Raw genomic sequence first — 17543 nt, forward strand, 5'->3', positions numbered from 1 at the left:
AAAACTGCCTTTGGCATGTTACCTCAGTATTGTCCCTGGCAATTACGTAACACTGCTGTCTGCTATTAAGCAGTTGTTGTGTTTCACTCCAGAGGTGGGTGCATTTTAAGAACGGCTGAACCAAATTTTGTTTCCATAGGGACAAAATTGGGCTGGGTCAGAGTGGCTTAGCGAGCTAGAACTTGTTCATTGCGGTGGCTATTCTGTATTCCAGAATCTAAGCCTTCATTGCACTTTTAAAGTTACAATTCTGGCTCTTAGTGTTGCACAAACAACCTATAAAATGTGAACCAAGCCTAAAACAAACCTGGGGATTCTACCTAAATCTGAAAGCCTGAAAATGATACCTCAGGAAATGTTAACTCTCAAGCCTAATTATAATCCTGCCTTGAGCAGGGGGCTGGACTCAATGACCTCCCTTCCAGCCCTACTTGCCTATGGGCGTTTGTACACGTCACTTTTTTTGTCCTTTTTTACGCTGCAACAGCTTGACTGTTTGCACGAGTGGGATTTCTGGATGATTTCTGGTGATACTATGTCTGTTGAATATTTCAACACTGACTTGGAGAATTGTACTATGGAAATTCATGCAATGTCTTGCAAGTGGCATCCCATTTTGGTGTCGTGACCGGGTAGAGTTTGGGGAGAGTAACCACTTTTATTCCATCCCACAGTATATTTAGACCCTGAAGTGCTTCAGAATGAAAGAAACAATGTAGTAGATGTAGACAATATAATTTTCTTCACCTGTCACACATCAACCAGGAAAATGAGAGACGGACAGCAGGAAATGAGGACTTCAAAAATAGACACCTTTAATATTAAACACTTGTGGATTAACAATGCCAACATACAAGAAACAGAGAAACTGTCATATAAAGGACACTATACAGTGTGCATGTGTGTATGTGGAGGGGGTGATATGCTGATGGATTATCAAAACTCTTTCGTACTACACCTTTTACTGTGGTTCAAACAAACTTAACGTGGCTTGAAACATGAATCATGTAAAATGAAACTTGTTTTTGCTCTTTGATAAAACCCCACACGCACTTTCACTCTCTTTCACTGAACAGGATAACCAAATCTTCCTACACATCTTGAATGACTGCTGGCTTAGGTATCTTCTACAAATCCTGTCTTTGTAGGATAATCTCAATAGCTCAGCAAGACAAAAAATTGCAATTTTTTCAATAGACAAGCCCTCTTTATAAAAAATATATGGAAAATATGTGTTAACAAACAGAACTCTATCCACATCTCTTTAAACCTCTTAAATATATTAAACATTTAACTTCAGCTTCACAGCAATATTTATGTACATTCCTTAACATTTTACCTTCTCACTGAAAGAATCCGCTCATTCTTGGCCATCACAGCTTCTACGGTTCGGGACATCACTAATCTGACTCCTCAAGTCATTCTAGTGTTCATGGTTGAGCTTCCACGGGGTGGACAGGGACAAGACAATGAGCAGCTTGCGCCCCAACATTAGGTGACTTTTCTCTACACTGTCTAACTGAAACTCAATGCTGGTCCAAAGTCTGGGACTTGCAATATTCAGTCCAAGACTGCTGTCTAAGTCGGAAAAATATAGCAACATAAGAAAATGCTAGAACTTAGTATGCTATCCCACTGCTCCATAAAACGAAAATATAGTAGATAACATCTGCTTCTAGCTCCAGTGGTTCAAGAAACCCCACACATTGATCAAGTAATTCTGGTTACCCTCTTGCTGCTTTTCCTACAAAAAAACAACAACAAGGCAAGTAAAGGACTGATATCTTGCAATGCCTCACAATAAGCCTGACAGTGACACTGCAGGTATTTTTTTTTCCCTTCACATGACAGCGATTTCCTCACTTGCATCAAAAAATAAAATATACCGGAACTCCTGGCAGGGAATTGTTTGGGGGAGGAGTAGGACTCAACTAATTCAGACCTCAACACGAGGAGATACAAACTGGTACCCCCAGGACCCTTCTCTCTGATGCATTTCTACAGACCTGAATCGTTGACCAATCCAGCATCCACTTAAACTGAATACATCCCTTCAGGGATGGCAGATTCTGGGGCACCATTCCCTTCTGGTTGACGTCTGTCCCACCACCGGTTTGTTATAGAGCACCTATAGATTCGTGGATCAGCAATGCTCTAGCAATTGCATTGAGATGGAAGAATAGGACCCTTGTGTTATATGTAGGCTGGGTGAATGCTGGACAGGGAGTTAAAAGTGCAACTGAATAGCCAAGAGGCTAGATGTGATGCTGAGGAAGAGGAAGGGTAAGGAGAGGTGATGGCAGCCTGCCCCAGTCTGGAAGATGTGCAGTTTCTCAGCATCTGGATGGAACACCCTGGCATCCTCCAAAGCACCATGTGCGGCCAAGGTGAAGTTGATGTCCCCCGAGGTCACCACGTCAAAGACGCACGACTGGAAATAAACGTCCTCCACCGGCAACTTTTCCTTGCACAGCACTCGTGCCATCTCCACAGCAATACTGCCACGCCGACATTCGCTGCGGGAGAGGCGCTGGCTGGGCGGGCAGCCGCTGACACAGAGCTGCAGGTCCTGCTCCTCTGTGAAGGAGCGTGCCACCTGCTCCGCTGTGCGGATGGAGAATGAGAGCTGCCTACCTGCCTGGCGCACGGCAATGGTGGTGCCAATATAGACGGCACGGATCTCTACGTGCTGGCCAGGCAGTCGCTCCTGGATGGTCAGGCTGCTCCCTCCAGGCCTCTCACCACCATTCACCGAGCCATCCTCGAAGGCTGCAGGCAGGTTGTCTATCTCAGCCTGGTAAACCTTCTGGTCAATGCACTCCTTCATGTTCTTAAAGATGATGGTGAGCTGCAAGACGGAAAGAAAGCAGCCAGTTCAAATCATGGGTAACCTGACCTACTGCATTTATGTTTAGGGTTGGAGTGGACTTCCAGAAGTCAACCAGTCCAACCCCCTGTCTGAGAGCCTGAAATGATAGCTGTGGGGATCTTGGGAGACCTGAACAATTTGAGAGCCCCACATTGATATCAGGGAGGGGGGCTCCTAGCAAAATAGGAAGGTCACAATACAGAAAGGCATCACTGAGAACAGGTGATTCAGTTTTCCAGGCACGGGGGTGAAATTCAGGGTGTTTTTGGACCTGCCACATGGCTCTGGGTAACTCACTTGCCCTCTCTGCCCCGCTCCCACCCACTGCCAATCTTATCATTTCTTTTCAGTTTGGCTGTCCCAGACTAGTCAAGTAAACGGCACCTAGAACAATGAGACCCTGAACTCAGTTGCAGTCTCCAGGGCTTTCCAGCAAAATCATCCCAGATAGAAAGCTGTGCTCTGTCCTGCTTTGAATTCACAGCAGTAGGTCTCTAGGGAAAGGGAGCTCCCACCTACCCAGTTTGGACACCTGCTATCTTGGCACTGCGTGGATGTTCATCACACTGGTTTGTGAGCCGCCAACCCCCTTGGAACACTAATCCAAATGTGGCCACCAAAATCATGAAGCCAACCACAGGTCACGAGGTTACCTTGCTAGTAACAGTGGCATTGGACCCCTTGGCCACTGGATAGCTTGTTGCCTGCACAAACAGGTAGTTATTGTCCAGGAGAGGCCAGGAGCCCTCTACCCGGCAGGTGTGGAAGTCATCATGGAAAGTCCTGATGTGAGGGTCCCCGAATGCTGCACAGTGCTGATAAGCTGGGGGCCGGCCATTCTTGTGGAAGAAATTCTTCTCGTAGTTGCAGATATCCAGAGACTCGAAACCCTGGTGGTTGGGGGCTGGCAGGCGAGGCCGAGGTGGCGAGGTGGGTCCTTCCTTGGAGCAGTTGTTTTGGATCATGAGGTCCTCGATGCCATGGACAGCGGAGTGGTAGGCCAGGTCACCCCGGCAGGTGCGAGCCGTCTTGCGAGTGCAGTGGGAGTAGGAGCGTAGGGCGTTGCAGTAGGCTGCATTCTTGTTGGAGCCACGTAGGTTGAGAGTGGCAGCCACGTACTCCGAGTTGCATCGCAGGATCTTGCACTGGGATGACACTGTGTGGCCAGAGACACCGAGGGAGAAATCAGGGTTACAGCATCCACCCCATACCCTGTTCCTGCTGTCAGCTCCAAGTTTGAGCACAGCTGCCTTGTTATCAGTTGGGTTTTCTCCAGCAATCATAGCCCATAGTAGCACCAAACCCTCTCCCTGAGCGGCTAGAAACCTCTCTGCAGTGTCTGTGCCTGACATACTGGAACTAGCTCTAAAAACTGCTAGCTAGGGCAGTGCTAACAATCCAGCCATGGTAGCACAAGGTTCAGTATAGCTGCAAAACCTGCCTGAGAAGCTGGCTATGCACCCAGGCCACTAACTCACCCTGAGATGTACCCTGCTAGTAGTACTGCAGCAAGCTGGTTTAAAACTAGCTCAAGAATGTCTACATAAGTCGTAGACATATCATGTATATATATGCACATCAGAGCTGTGCTGCCAGACTGTTGCTCTGTCACCAATGCAATGAGGCCAGGGCCAGATGCCACCTCTCCTAAACCCTCCCACCTCAGCTGCACAGGTAGACACCCATCCCTCAAGCTAACCATACCCATGCGCTTGTTTTGTTCCTAGAAAAGCTATTGCCACCCCTGCCATTGGCACACAACGGCCTTGCTAGGTTGGCCTGCTCTGTTTCATACCATATCGGCAGAAGAGGAGGAGGAAAAGTGCCCTAAGGATGAAGCAGGTGCTTCCCAGGTACCATGGGCTCATGCTACGGGCCGATTTCCCCATTCCAATCCATCCAGAACAAGTGACGGGGCAGTCACCTGCTGTTTCTTCTTGCCCCTCTCACCAGCTCACCTGGAAGTGAAGCAGAGATGGGAATCAGGGGTCAATAAGCTACTGGAGGCTAGGGCTTTGTGGGCGAGTCATCTTTCCTATTAGACAAATAAACTTATGTGCGAACTATTAATACCCTGTCTGTTGTGAGCAAACATTAGCAGTCCTACATCGTGTACAAGTCCACAGTCAGGTGTCCCTCACGGTCTAAACTGCCTCCCCTCACTACAGCAGTCTGTATACTCAGCTTTTGAATTCCCATCTCAGACGTGTCTGTGTTCATAAAGCCCAAAATACCTTGGGAGTCTTCACTGGAAACTCTGCTATCAAAATGCAAGACACAGTCATTCCTCGGACTCAGTTTCGAAATGAAATAGAAATGTGGCAAAATGAGCCAAACTGGGAATCAAAGAGAATTGCTGGTAGAGTGTTACAGGGCAAGATGGAGAGAAAGGCTTTTAAAGTGTCCGGAAATCCTGCTTGTGCAAACAGTCACGCAGTTGCAGCACAAGAAAGGGCAAAAAACGTGGTGTGTACAAAGGCCCACCTCACGCTGCCTCACCCGTATACGTGAATTCACCTGGAGGGACCACGGCTGAGAAAGAAATTCAGTCTCTGTAGCCCCTTCAGCCCTCGGCCTATGTGAACGTTAAGAAACACCAACTAAAGCAGACAATGGCTATTTCAGTGCAGACTGGAAAGCAGACTGAGACCTGCCAAACTCATTTCACATAAGCCGCTAAAACAAGACACCAGAGGGTAACAGCTTTGGCTCAGCAGTCATTTGGGCTAAGCTCAAATACTCAGCTAATGGGAAAGAGTCTCTGCTCTGTTACCAAATCCCTCAGCCATCCCAGCCATTCAAGCTGTCGTGTATACCCGCTGCTTTCAACCAGAGAGCCAGCCTGGCTGTACCCCTTCCCAAAGCAACCAGCTGTTTGCAGCCATCCCTTATGCTACAGACGCCTCTGCCATGTTTCCTGGTGCACAGAGGAATGTGTTGCTAAGTGCCTTCAGCTGTGATCCCAGCTGGGGAAAAGAGAAAACTGAAAGAGCAGGGATGAAACACAGAAACATAAATTCGAAGGGATCCTCATCAAAGCAAAATGCAGCCCGAAGACCCTCATCCCCCAATGTGGGCACCCAACCTATAACTTCTCTGCAAGCAACCGTGCAGAAAGGCCTAGATTTGATTTCAAGTGATGGGTTTCTAATGGGTAAATTGTTTGGATGGCTAATTACCCATTAATCAATAGGCAGGCATCTGTTATATAAATGTCATGTAGCTGACCTCTGTGCTGGAATGACTCATAGCAATAAGCAGGCTAGAAGCTGCAGCACTTCTCCCTGCCCCCTCGGTGCAGAAATGCGTGATAGGTCAGACAAAGCCAGTGGAAACACACATTCCCAAATACTGGTAAAAATTAAGGGGTGAATTTCTTTAGAGAATCACTGGGGGTATCATCAGTTCTCTCTTTGCAGACCAGTACCAGCCTTCCCGAAAAAATGAAAAGCCAGTTGCTATGTGCTAACCTGCAGTTGGGTCATGATGGATGCTAATATAAGGACCCAGCAGCAGCAGATCTAACAGACAGTCCTCTTCGCTGAGTCTAATTTCACTTAAACCCCGCTACCCCCACAATAGCCTTCTACCCATTCACTGGGCTGGGCTCTGGAGCTCCATAAGGCTTGAAGGCCTGGATGGATGTGAGCAGGAGCAGCCTAGCAGCCCTCAGTCCCTCAAGGAAGGGAGCTGTGGGGGACAGGAGGCAGCTGTAGGAAGTCTGTCCTCACTTGTTCTTGGGCTTCAGATTCTTATAGGTTATGCATATAGGCTCTTCTTCAAGCGGCCCACTGGAAAAGACCCCTGTGACAGGTTATTTGGCAAACAGCTGGGTACAGAATCAACCCTCCCCTCTGCCTTACTCCCAGATGTCAGGAACAGGCTGCTGGGAGAAGCCCCATGCACCTTAATAGCATACACCTATGCTAGCTTGAGGAGCTCAGCTGGGCACATGAAACCAGGGCTAATCCAATCCAGCTATAGACATGTCGTCCCTGTCCTCTGAAATGTGCCTGGGACCTCAGCAAGGGCTCCAGATACCCACTCCGGAGGCTTGACAGCAGTCACACCTCTGAGTGCAGCACAGCTTGGCACTCAAGCTTCGCCACCCGACCCACACACGCAACCTGCAGCCTTGATTTATGAATTGCTGGCGCTGCCATGGCAGGATGCCTTCCAACCCAGCGGAGAGATAGAAACCCCTCTCCGTGAAGCAGCACTGCTCTCACATCTGTGCCCCAGCACTGGGGCTCCGTAGGAATCGCCTGTCTTGGTTGGGTGAATTTTTTGGCCTTTCAGAAATTCCTGCCCATGTTCCATTAGCAACCCTGAGAAAGTTTCCTCCCTTCCTACCTCTGTCGTTCAGAGTGGGCACTTGCTCCTTCAGTGAACCAACAGCTATCATTTGCGAGCTTGTGTCACAGTGGCGCTTGAACTCTTGGGCTGTTTGACTAAGCTGATAAACAAAACAGGGGCATCTGCCAGCTACCTTTGGGCTCCCAGTGGAAGCTAATAATCAACCCATCGCTCCCTACCAAAAAGTAGCCAATGAACAAATGATCTGGCCATGAGATGGGCCCCAGTTCTCACAGTCACCTCCATCTCCCCGCCAGAAGCTCCCACTAAAGAGGGGCCATTGCTGTGAAGTGCAGCAGGGACGACCAGCCTGAATCCCTGTACAACTCTGAGAAAAAATTTCACTGTTATCCTGTATCGAGCCCAATAAATTGTGTTTCACTAAGACACTTTCAGAAGAGCATCAAGGTGGGCATGCATGCTTCAAGAGGGGGCAATTGAACCTCTCCTGGGCCTCAGTTCCCCCATCCACGACATGGGGATAAATATATTCCTTTACCATCAGAAAGTCTAGGAAATTTAACTCTTTGGTGCTCATCTTCCAAATTAAATCAGAGATCTGCAAGCTTGCACGAGCAAGCTCACTTCATCAGATGCTATGAGATACTCAGTGAAGTCTCCTTGTGCCGAGAGCTACAGAAAAGCCACACAGAGAGAACCCTTTTGCAGGCTGATCATGATCACAAAGTCCAAGCTGCCCAAAGCTGTGTGACTTCAGCAAGGCCACGCCTCCACACTTTGCAGTATGCAAGCTCATGAAGAAGCCGGGTACAGTCCTGTCCCCACTGCCAGGCTTGCACAGAAAACAGCTGGTTAATTTATAACAATAAAGCTCCAGGCAGGTCCAGATGTAAATGCACCGGAAGGCCTGGGGAAGGAGCTAAGTAGGCTAACGGCATCCTGGGCTGCATTGGTAGGAGCGTTGCCAGCAGATAGAGGGCAGTGATTCTTCCCCTCTATTCGGCACTGGTGAGACCACATCTGGAGTCCTGTGTCGTTTTGGGCCCCTCACTACAGAAAGGATGTGGACACACTGGAGACACTCCAGCGCAGGGCAATGCAAATGGTTTGGGGCTGGGGCAGATGACTTGTGAGGAGAAGCTGAGGGAACTGGGCTGAGTTAGTCAGCAGAAGAGAAGACTGAAGGGGGATTTAATAGCAGCCTTCAGCTCCCTGCAGGGTGGCTCCAAAGAGGATGGAGCTGGACTGTTCTCAGTGGTGGCAGATGACAGAACAAGGAGCAATGGGCTCCAGTTGCAGCAAAGGAAGTTGCGGTTGGATCTTAGGAAAAACTTTCTTACTAGAAGAGCAGTAAAGCACTGGAACAGGTTCCCCAGAGAGGTGGTGGAGTCTCCATCCTTGGCTGGGATGACAAAGCTTTGGCTGGGATGGTCCTGCTTTGAGCAGGGGGCTGGACTAGATGTGACCTCCTAAGGTCCCTTCCAGCCCTCCTCTATGATTCTGAGGAGGAGGAAGGGGAAATGGTGAACAGGAGCAGCCACCTGTGTCCCTCAACTAGGATGCACTCTGTCTGAGGCGGGTGAGGGGATAAGGGACACCATGCCTGGGCCACTCTCTGCCCATGAGAAACCACAGCAAGGAGCAGGACTCTCAGCCCCCTTCTCCCTGCCCATCACACAAGGCTTCTGTGGCTTCACAGCACCTGCAGGATGGGGAACAGACGCCTGGATTTCACAGAGAGCGGCTAGAGGAGTGTGGAGACAGGCAAGTCCACAGCAGTCAGATCTCCCCTGCAGTCTGCTCTTCCAGGTCTCTTCTATCTCCACTGGCCAGAGCCGATCAGTAGTTTCCAGCATAGTTCATTGTTTCGACTCTTCTTGTTGCAAACACAACCATCCTGTAATCACCCTGGCACCCATCTCATGCCACAGCTGGACAGCCCTGACTGGTGCGGAGGCCAGGGAAGCGGACACATACAGACCCCACGCTCCTTCCCTGCACGAAACAGCCGTGGTCAGCAGCTCGGCTGCTTTGGACATCCAGCTGATTCCTCTCCGTGCTGATGAGAGCCCAGGCACAAGCCACCTCCCTCACTTCCTTCCCCTACCATGAGCGCACCACACCTTGTCCCTCCCCTGGAGACTCCTCTCCCCAGCCAACAATGGGTTTAACAAGCAGAGAAAGAGGGCTGAATACCACCTTCCAAGCAGCCACAGACAGACACTCCTCCAGGTGGATACACAAGACCGGCCTGTCATGCTTATCAGCCAAACTTCAGCAACAAAAATCCAGCCAGGCCCCTCATTATCCTCCAAACGAAGCGTCCCATCCACCTGCAGCCCCCAGGCCCAGTCCCCTCGGCGGGCTCACCCAAAGGCCCAGTCCAGGAGGCAGACTAAGACGACATGTTTAACACCAAGAGGAGCCATGTTGCTTCCATGGCCCTTGCAGGGCACCCACAAGGAGACTCAAGCCTCCATCTCACCTTGCGGCCACCTTCTCCGGCAACCTTCCCCCTCCGGCTTGCAGGGTGGCTGGGAGCTGCGACGCGGGGAGCAGGGGACAGGCGCTGAAATAGATCTGACTAAATTTAGACCGAGGAAAACCCAGCCAAGAAAAACAAGCACATGGTGCGGAAAGAGGAGCCCCAGAAATAGTAGCTAACTCCAGGCAGCAGACAGGAGAGCTTGCTCTGAACTACGGCTGTGCAGAGCTACCAGGCACTGCAGAGACTTGCCAGGGGGTGCTGCTGGTCAGGCAGGTCCAGGTCAAGGTCCACCAAGTGGCCACGGCTGCTTCTGGTGGCAAACTGCCACGTTCCACGCTGCCCCCTCCCCAACAAACTGCTGCTTCCCCCACTTACCACAAAACGATTAACCAAGGAACAGAGACACACTCCTCACCCTGCTCCAGACTGGTTCACAAGGCAGCAGTGCTACATAGCCAAAGTCAGGTTCATTATCCTCATTTTATAGATGGAGAAACTGAGGCACGGAGAAGGTGAAGTCACCCAGCAGAGTAGAGACAGAGCTAGGGCTAGAACCCAGGTCTCTCGAGTCCCTGTGGTCAAGCCTCTAAGCTACTTTCCTGGGGATTTACATGGCAGTGCATCGTGGGGAAGGACCCTATAACTTGGTCATCGAGGTCTAGTGGATACAGCACTGGATGGGGACCAGGGGACTTGCCATTGTCTTGCTGTGTGACCGTGGGCAAGTCCCTTTCCCCCTGACCCCATCCCCTCTGGTCCATCAGGCCTGCAAGTGCTAAAGGGAAAAGGGCTTCTCCTTTGATGGGTGCAGTTGTGCAGCACCTGCCACGATGTAGTCCTGCTTTTAGCTGGGACATTTTCATGCCTCTGTCACAAAGAGAGCAAGCTGCATGATGATGGACGGCACTTTGCTGGGGCTGGCGGGGGTATTTTAGGGGTCTAAGCTAGCGATTCTCAACAAGGTGCCTTGGGATCGATCCTTTCAAGGGTGCTATGGGACACCACATTACATTAGCGCAGTTGGGTGCGCAAACCTGATTCACAAGACAAACCCAGAGATTGCAACCAGGGATTCATGGTGTTCAAGCATCCTGAGCGGTTATGGTCTTCCTGAGTTCTTCGCAACAGAAGAGTTGATTAAATATTTTTCTGTAGTCAAAAAAGAAGTGAAAACTAAGAACTGGCATTTTCTGAGGGGGGCTTTTGGGTCTAACAAGAGTGGCCTTGAGTCTAAAAACATTAAAAACCACTGGTCTAATCCAAAGGCAGTTTAGCATAGAGGCTTTAGATGTTGCCAAGAGCCTGCTGGGCTCCAAAGTGAACACTTGCAATTAATGACTCATCTTGTTAATAAAGGTCCGTCTCCCTTAAGGGAGGACAGCCAGAGCTTGCATTAAGCGCAGAAGAGAATTTGCCATTGCCAATCTATCTCCCATGAAAGGTACTTAGACACCAAAATGACAAGCAGCAGTACGAACCCCTCAGACTGTGATCAACCCCGACTCCGAGCAGAGAGAAGAGGTGGAGAGGTTGTTCCCAATGCAGCTTTCTCCCAAGCACAGGGCAACAAGATGCAACCAAGCCCTGGAGAAATGGTTATGTTTCGTGCCTGACATTGTACCAGGGCTCGAACTCTGGACTTTACCCACTGCTTTGAAACCATTTTTGCTCTCCAAGTGGGTGGCAAGGTTTTAATAGTACATCCCCAAATCAGATCTTTAGCCCATCAGATCCACTCTTGTGGATTGTAGCTGGTACTTAATGTTTGAGAAGCATTGAGAAGCAAGGCTAGAAGGGACCTCCAGCAGTTCCCTCGGCCAAGAAGAAGATGCAACCCTCCCCCTGGATAGTTTTTACCTCTATGGTCACATTCTGACTCTAAGAAGGGCGGCTTTTCACAGATAAAACAATGCAACCCCAAATACCCCAAAACCTCCTCTTGTAGCATTCAAAGTGGTTCAACAGTGTTGGCAACTCTTGCTAACTGATCGCACACCAGCCCAGAGGTGGGTTATCAAGTCCAGCTCCTGTCCTCAAGAAGGTGACGGCAGGAAAATCTCAGCTTCCATAAACCAGGTTTCCAAAGCTGTCTAGAAAACACAGCTGAAAACGAGACCCCTCAAAAAATCCCAAACCAGAATGCAAAGAAGCCTCTTGGAAAAGGTTTGATTAAAAAAAAAATCCATAAATTCTAAGCAGATCTCATGATTTTTCACAAGTAATAACATAAAAGACTAAAACACCAGCTCCTATCTGTTCCCCTGCCTTTGCAGACAATGCAAATCTCCAGTCCTGCCTGAAAACCAGCCTGTTTGGAGAGGAGACAGATTGCAGGCCCCCTCGTTAAACCCAAGCAAGACGGATTAATTAACAAGTCCACCTGTGAAAGAGATAAGCAGCTCTGCCAAAAGCATGCAGTGGGGTTTGCTTTGCAAAGAGCATGCCTCAAATTGCTGGAGTCTGGCTTGGCCTCAGAGAAGCAGCAAACTGCTGCTGGCAGAGTGTCTTTTCCTATCAGCTTTGGAGAGAAGAGTTACTTTCCCACTGCTAAATGCAGAGAAAGGTCTGCATCCCTGGCACTAAGCCCCTTCCTTCCATCCATCCATCCATCCCTCCATCCATCCATCCATCCATCCTCCCTGCCTTCTTTCTTTCCTTCCATAAATCCATCCACCCAGCCCCTCATGCCTTACCTGAGCCTTCCAAGGGAAAGAGAAGCAGGTGGAGGGAGAGACCACATAGCTTTAATTCCTCCACCCAGGAGCAACTGTTACTCAGTCCCTGGATACCATAATTCACCCAAAAGGGGCTCAGATACCATAAACTCAATAAAATTGCAGCTCCTGCTTTTTTGGGTGGAATCAAGACCTGACCCCTCCTTGTGAACTGCAAGAGCCTTCTTTGCAGCTCCCATCAGGCTCCCCACTCCTCCCCGCTCTATCTGCCCCTCTCCTGAGTCCCGAGGGCATCGTGTCATGGCCTCGGGGTTGGTTTTTCCCATGAGGCTCCACCCCGGCCAGGGCTTGGACTTGGACTGCAGGGGATGAGCACCATCTGTTGGAAACCAGCTGCCAGCTGTGCCAGGGCATGGATGCCCCACGTGGGAATGTGTTACAGGGAGGGCAGAAGTGGGGGCAGCTGAACATTCTTCCCAGAAGAGCAGAAGGTCCCATCCGGGCCCCACAAAGGGGTTTGGATAGGGAACTATTCAGACCTTTCAAACAGACCCCCTTATGGGAACCCCTGACTTTAACCTCTTAACCACTGCTCTTCTGCAGCAGGTCCCCCCCAGCCATCACATGGGTCACGCAGAGCCATCACGCAGGTCACGGAGCGAATTTGCCAGCTCCCATAATCAGGAATGTGCTGCCAGGCCCACAAGGCCGTCTGGAGCCTTAACAAGGGGACTTGCAGCAGATGTAACCAGGCGTTAGGTGGGATGCATGCGTTCAGCGCACAGAGGCTGGGAATTTTGCAGGCTGGAGTTGGCAGGACACGGCAGAGCTGCAGTTTGGAAGGAGGAGGAGGAAGCAGAGAAGACAGCTGTGCTGGCACAACCTCCAGCCCCTCCGGATCCATTCGGAGCCTGGGTTCAAAGGACCTGGGATCATCTCTGCTTCCTGGCCCTGCCTAGAAATGCCACGGCTCTGGCACTGCTGTGTCATCCCTGCCGCGGGCCAGTAGGGCAGAGGGAGACCTTAAAAAAGAGGTGATGGGGAACAGGGAGAAAAAGATCCAGACGGTCCTGGAGGTTTGGTTGGATCCCAAACAGATATACCCCCTTCCCTTCTCTATGCCAGTCTAGTACCAAACCCCAAGTGGAGGAGTTCTGCTCTAATTAAAGCCCGGCTGATTAATCCTCTCCTGCCAGAGCCATGACATGGATGGGGTAACAGTGACTCTCCAAAAGCAGATGAGATGCCAGGGTTCTGGTTTAGTGATGATTCATCCTATGAGGACACCTCTGAGGCACTGGCACATGAATCTCAGCCCTAGGTTGTGCCTGGGGGATGATGCAGTGCGTTCAGCCAGGCCTGGACCACACAGAGCATGGTCCAGGTTTTACCAAAGGTGCAGCTTTATAGCTGCTTAGTTGGTTCGGTGCAACACTATGCATGGACAGGTAGGGCTTCAAGGTCCATCTCATCTGACCCCCCACCCAAGACAGGATCATCAGCTGGGGTCATCTAAACCCAGCACTCTTTCCTGCCTATGCAGGGGGTCGGACTCGATGATCTATTGAGGTCCCTTCCGACCCTAGCATCTATGCATCTATAAATCCCTGTCCGCACCCTCCCAGGCAGTTTGTCCAGCCTCCCCGGCAATTCCACCAGCCCTAATTCAACTAAAGTGATCTGATTTAAATCTTTGTGCAGACAGGCTCGGCCTGCCTTGCTGGTTCCCCTAGGAAACCCTTCACCATCCTGCAAGAAGATGCTCAAGAGAGGACGAGGTCCAGAGCAGCGGACATGGGGATGGAAGTCCATGGGCTGAGCCATGCAGGGTGCTAGGACTGGGATAGTCAGGATTAATGGGGAAGCCAGGATTGATGCAGTACAAGGACAGAGGCAAAGCCCCCAGAGCCGGGTGGAACAGCAGCAAGGGGAACTGCAGTGGCAGCTCCAGACTGTGATGCACTAGCAAAGGCTGGAGGAGTGCTGGCATAGCAAACCTCAACTGCTCGCCCTCTGAAGAGAAAACCCAAAGGAGCCAGAGCTCATGCTTACCTTGGTGAACCTCAGCCCTGCCATTTGTGCTGCTCTGGTCCCGACTTCCCGGTCTCACCTGCCAGCTAGAAGCATTGGTGGAAGGAGACAGGAGAGAAAAAAAAAAGGGAACCGAGTCTGCTAACGCCGGGGGACTGGCTATGGTGCGAGCCGAAAACAGCTGAACTTTACGACAACCTGATCCGTCCCTGGGAGCCCAACAGAAGCTCTAAGTTACCACTTTAAAAATAGCCAGCAGTATTTTTGATCCCTAAAGCAGGATTCCAGGGGGGGAGGCTGGAGACTCCAGAGGGCCGAGGACGTTCTGGTTTACACCCGCTTTCTTGTCTGAAAACTTAGAGACCCCCCAGGTGATGCTGGTGAGACCTCGTCAGGATCTGACAGCCCTGCTCACGCCTGACTGCACTGGACCTCTCCTTGCTCTCTTCTTAGGGCGATGGATTTGGGGCTCCCCACGCCCCGGAGCTGAGTTTCTGCAGCCGAGAAGATGATCGGTCTTTAAACCAACTCAGTGGATCTACGAAAAGCAGCCAAGCCGGGAAGGGCTTGGGCAGAATCCAGGTTTCAACAACTCCCAGCGCTGGTTTTGGCACAGGAAGGATCAAGATATATGTTGCCACAATGGGTCTCGTGCCCAGAGGCCTGTGTCTTGTCCTGCTTCTTGGAGGGTCCACCTGGGTGGACGTGGAGGGCAGCTCTGGGCACCTCCTAGAGTGCACAAACCCCCTTGGAGAAGCTGGGGTGCTTTCTCTTCTACATCAGAAGCTGCAGGGGCTTCAGGGGATGGCTTCAGTGGTTCAGGGAAGCCACGGACTCCCCGTCCCAGCTCTGCAACGGGAAGTTCTGGAGAACATCAGGACACCTCTGCGTCTCACTGCCTCCTCCTCCTTCCTTCAATCCTCCCAGCCCAGGGGCCCATCTCGAGTGGAAAAGAGGGTGTTAGGAGTGTAGACATGAGAGACCCAGACTCCTCTTTGCATTTCCACTCCAGATGTGGGGAGAGCTGAAATCCTCTGGGCTGCATCCCTGGGGACAGCAGACGCAGGAAGCTGTTAATCCAGCTGTCCCATTGCCCCCCACCCGTAACCCACTCCTACGTGAGGGTGGGGGGCAGATTTTCACAGAAAAGCTCCCGAAAGGCCAGAGTACAGATAAATCAATAGACAGAAGCACCTGCTCCGGGGTGAGCAACTGTCCCTGTGCTTGGGCTGGGTTGTTCCATGTGTTTAAAACATAACCCAGGGTGGGAGGCAGGGGCGGGGGGAAATGCAAGTCAAGGGAGTGGATCTGGCTAAATAAAGCCTGAAGCAGTTGTAGGGGAGCCAAACAGCCTGAGCTGTCATGCACCCCCCCGGTGGGAGAGCTGGGAGCTGCCGTGCAGCTGGAAAGCAGGGTTGCACCCTGTGACTGCACTGAGTTACACCATGAGGGGACTGGCCCCCAAGCTAAAGCGGGGTCTTGGCAGGCCTGGAAATCATCCAGCCCCTCTGTTCGGAGCAGCCTGACCCCCGGGGCTGGGAATGCCTGGTGCTCTGGGGCCTGTCCAGAGGGCACCATCGCACTCATGCAAAGGGGGCATAAAATGCCCCCCTTCCTGTGGCTTTTTACAACATGCCAAGCACACAAAAGGGCCGTGCCCTGCACTGGGCCCAGCTGTTGGGAATGGTTGGAAAGCCACACCCCTGGACTCCTGTTGCAGGGGGGACAATTTGGGGGCTCTTCACACTCCCTGGCTCAGCCACAGCTGGATCCATCTCCCTTCCCACGCTGAGGCCTTCGCTGGGAATTTTCCTCCCTGCTTTCTCCCCCCATCCCGGCAGGCAGCTTGGCTGGAAATAGGGAAGGCTCCATCCCTCCACAGGCTGGACTATCACCAGGGTGGATGTGGGGCAACCTGCCCCTCAATGGGACCTGGGTGCATGGGGGACCCGCTGGGACCTTCCATCTGGAGAAGCCAGGAGTCTGCCACTTGGGTTGGGGAAGCCAGTAGCCACGTGCCATGCGTGCGCACCCCCACGAGGTGGCAGCAGCACTCAAAAAGTGGAGCCACGAGCTTGGCAAGACCCCCCAGCACCCGGACCCCTAGGTCAGACACGGTCCCAGGGGGCACTGCTTGGACCAGCTGCACCTCAGCAGGCAGGGGATGGGATGCCTGGTGTCTCCACGTTGTGAGAAGAAGTTGTGGGGAGAGGCAAAGGGCCCTGGTGCCCCCCAAAGCATCTCCAGCACATAAGATTCAGGCTCAAATCCTGCAGGAACCCCCGGCTACTGGGTAGCTGTGCCTAAAAGCCAAACCTCTGGGCCAGGCTGGAGGCAGTTACTTTACCGGAGGCTGACTATGCTCCAGGAGGCTGTTCTCCCTTTGTCCAGAACAGAGCTCTGCATTTCTGCCTCGTCCTGCCTCAGTTTCCCCTCCCTGACTTAGTCTGTCTTTGCCCTTCTAAGCACCCACAGGCAGAGACTGCCCCTTCTCATATACAGCACCTGGCACCATGGGGTCTGGTCTGAGCAAGCTAGCCTCAGATTTTCCCACTCTAAAGAAAGCAACCAAGGAAAATACACCCAGTCAACAGCAAAGCAACCCCATCCCCATCCCGTCCCTGATGCAGAAGTTTGCCGGGGCCACCTGGCTTTCCCCAGAACCCACAGCCCCCCCTTCCCTCCCCACCAGCCGCTCTTTCATCCAGAAGCAGGAGCATCGGAGAGGGGTTTCAAGTCGTGATTGATTGGCAGGTCTTATTCCCAGACCTTTCGCACAGAAAAGCTGTCTTCAGCTCCGACCCTCCCCATTTGTCCTCTGTGAATTAAGACAAAACCATTGGGCTGCAATTAGAGATAAGGAACTGTTGATAATTACCCAGAGAAAAAGGGAAAAAGGATTGGAACTTGGGGACCGCCAGGGGACGAGGGGGCGGGAGTGGCCGGCATGCTGGAGACATGGCAATTAGCATGAAAATGCACGGAGGATCCATTAATATCAGAATGGCAAAGCCCGCGATGTCATCGCCCATTATGCAACAGGGTTGCTTGTGAGGTCTCGGTTTCGGCAGCAGGTTACGATGATGGATCGTGGGCACATGTGCAGAGCCGTGATGCTGAGGGGTGATGGGGCCGTGCCTGACCTTGCAGGGGCACTGGAAGA

At 51.6% G+C, this 17543-nt stretch overlaps 1 protein-coding gene across 3 annotated transcripts; it reads right to left on the minus strand.

Moving 5' to 3' along the window:
* Positions 1–803: 803 nt before the first annotated feature.
* HJV (hemojuvelin BMP co-receptor) lies at positions 804–14641 on the minus strand. Of its 3 annotated transcripts, none has more exons than XM_019486462.2 (4): positions 14402–14641; positions 4665–4827; positions 3523–4025; positions 804–2848 (listed from the first exon to the last, which is right to left on the minus strand). In XM_019486462.2, exons 2-4 carry the CDS (start codon positions 4756–4758, stop codon positions 2228–2230), a joined length of 1218 nt encoding a protein of 405 aa, XP_019342007.1. In that variant the 5' UTR covers positions 4759–4827; positions 14402–14641; the 3' UTR covers positions 804–2227. The 3 variants fall into 3 exon arrangements, with proteins under 3 accessions (XP_019342007.1, XP_006266511.1, XP_014460120.1); XM_006266449.4 differs by lacking the exon at positions 14402–14641 and adding an exon at positions 12368–12636; XM_014604634.3 differs by lacking the exon at positions 14402–14641 and adding an exon at positions 7223–7292.
* Positions 14642–17543: the final 2902 nt, after the last annotated feature.

The sequence above is a fragment of the Alligator mississippiensis genome, chromosome 15, assembly GCF_030867095.1.
Source record: "Alligator mississippiensis isolate rAllMis1 chromosome 15, rAllMis1, whole genome shotgun sequence".
Lineage (NCBI taxonomy): Eukaryota > Metazoa > Chordata > Crocodylia > Alligatoridae > Alligator > Alligator mississippiensis.